We start from the raw sequence: 1,536 nt of genomic DNA, 5'->3' as shown, positions 1-1,536 counted from the left end.
TTCTTTCATTGTGCATAATTTTCAAATATAACCTAGAATATATTTTTAATTTCAGATTTGTTAAATTTAGCTAAAAGTAATTAGGAAGAAGTGATAACAAACCTAGATAGAACAGGTAACTAAGTGAAGTTGTTGGAATCTTTTTCTTTTCTCTGTGCCCTTTGACAGTTTTTCTTCAGCCTTCCTAAGACCATCTTATATTACCATCTCCCCATTTTTTATATAGTGTCTAATTTCTTCAGATTACCTTGCTGTTAATCTATTAGATCTTGATGAATTTTTAATTGTTATTGAATGTTGATGATCTAACTTATTGCTTCTCCTTGTCAATTTACATATGACCCATGGATACCTTGCCTTAATTAAAAGAATGGTGAGAGGATTTTATGCAGAGGGCAAATTGTTTGGGAGATACTTTATCCAACAACTTCTAGATCACAGGTGCATAGGAGAACTAAGGATACATAGTCTCCACTCCAAATTTTGATTTTTTTCTCCTTGAATAACCACCATAAGACTGTAGGGCAGATAGCCCACAGCTGGAATCTCTCTTTACTCAAAACAAATGTAGTACTTTTTGGCAGTGTTATTCGTGGGGAATGAAATGTTCATTATTATGATGAACATCATTATGTTACATCGTTATTAGAATGATGTAACTCCGTGCCTTTGCAAAAGGTAGACATGAGCATAGTGCCGTGTTAAACTCCATTATTGATGTTTTCTAGAGTGGTTTGAGGAAGCCTAAGTTTCATTCTCTGTTTTTACCCCTATGGCAGACATTTTTAAGAGTTAGTCCGGAATTATGGAAAAAATTCTTAACTAGGAACTGTAACAGAGCAAAGTAACTTCAAGTTGTATGATTATTTGGCAGCATATTCGCTAATACTTATGTTTGGCTTTCCTTAGGTTAAGACTACCTCCGTGGCTAAAGACAGAGATTCCCATGGGAAAAAATTACAATAAACTGAAAAATACTTTGCGAAATTTAAATCTCCATACAGTAAGTTGTCAAAGTGTTAACGATCCCTCTTAACCAAAAGCCATAATGTTTCTATATATATGCAACTTTAAAATTATTAATAGCATATAAATAAGAGTAAGGAAAGCGAATAAAGATGTTAAGTGAAGCTGAGCTCAGTAGCTCAAGCCTGTAAGTCTAGCATATTGGGAGGCCAAGGTAGGAGGATCGCCTGAGGCCAGGAGTTTGAGACCAGCCTGGGCAACATACCAAGACCCTGTCTCTACAAAAAAAAAACTAGAAACATTAGTCGGGTGTGTGGTAATGCACTTCTGTAGTCCCAGCTACTTGGGAGGGTGAGGCAGGAGGATCACTTGAGCCCAGAGTTTGAGGTTGTAGTGAGCTATGATCACACCACTGCACTCTAGCCCTGGGCACCAGGCAACAGAGCAAGACCCTCAAGATCCTCGCTATCTCCGAAAAAAAAAAAAAAAAGATGTTAAGTGAAACATTACTACCAGTAATGGAAATATATTTAAAATAACTTTTCCTGCAAAAGAAACAAAATGATTTTT

The 1,536-nt window shown here is 36.1% G+C and overlaps 1 protein-coding gene across 3 annotated transcripts in view; it reads left to right on the top strand.

Moving 5' to 3' along the window:
- The window catches only part of LIAS (lipoic acid synthetase), an 18,925-nt gene that overhangs the window by 5,495 nt on the left and 11,894 nt on the right, over positions 1-1,536 (top strand). For 2 of the 3 annotated variants that reach the window (XM_012644486.1, XM_012644487.1), the window contains exon 3: positions 910-1,003. The exons of the other annotated variant lie outside the window; for it this stretch is intronic. In XM_012644486.1, coding sequence (XP_012499940.1) covers positions 910-1,003 — 94 coding nt within the window. The remainder of the gene's footprint in view (positions 1-909; positions 1,004-1,536) is intronic. 3 annotated transcript variants of the gene reach the window in all.

The sequence above is a fragment of the Propithecus coquereli genome, unplaced genomic scaffold, assembly GCF_000956105.1.
Source record: "Propithecus coquereli isolate 6110/MARCELLA unplaced genomic scaffold, Pcoq_1.0 Scaffold213, whole genome shotgun sequence".
NCBI lineage: Eukaryota > Metazoa > Chordata > Mammalia > Primates > Indriidae > Propithecus > Propithecus coquereli.
Note: the sequence above shows the minus strand (reverse complement) of the source record. Positions and strands in the feature narration are given on the sequence as shown.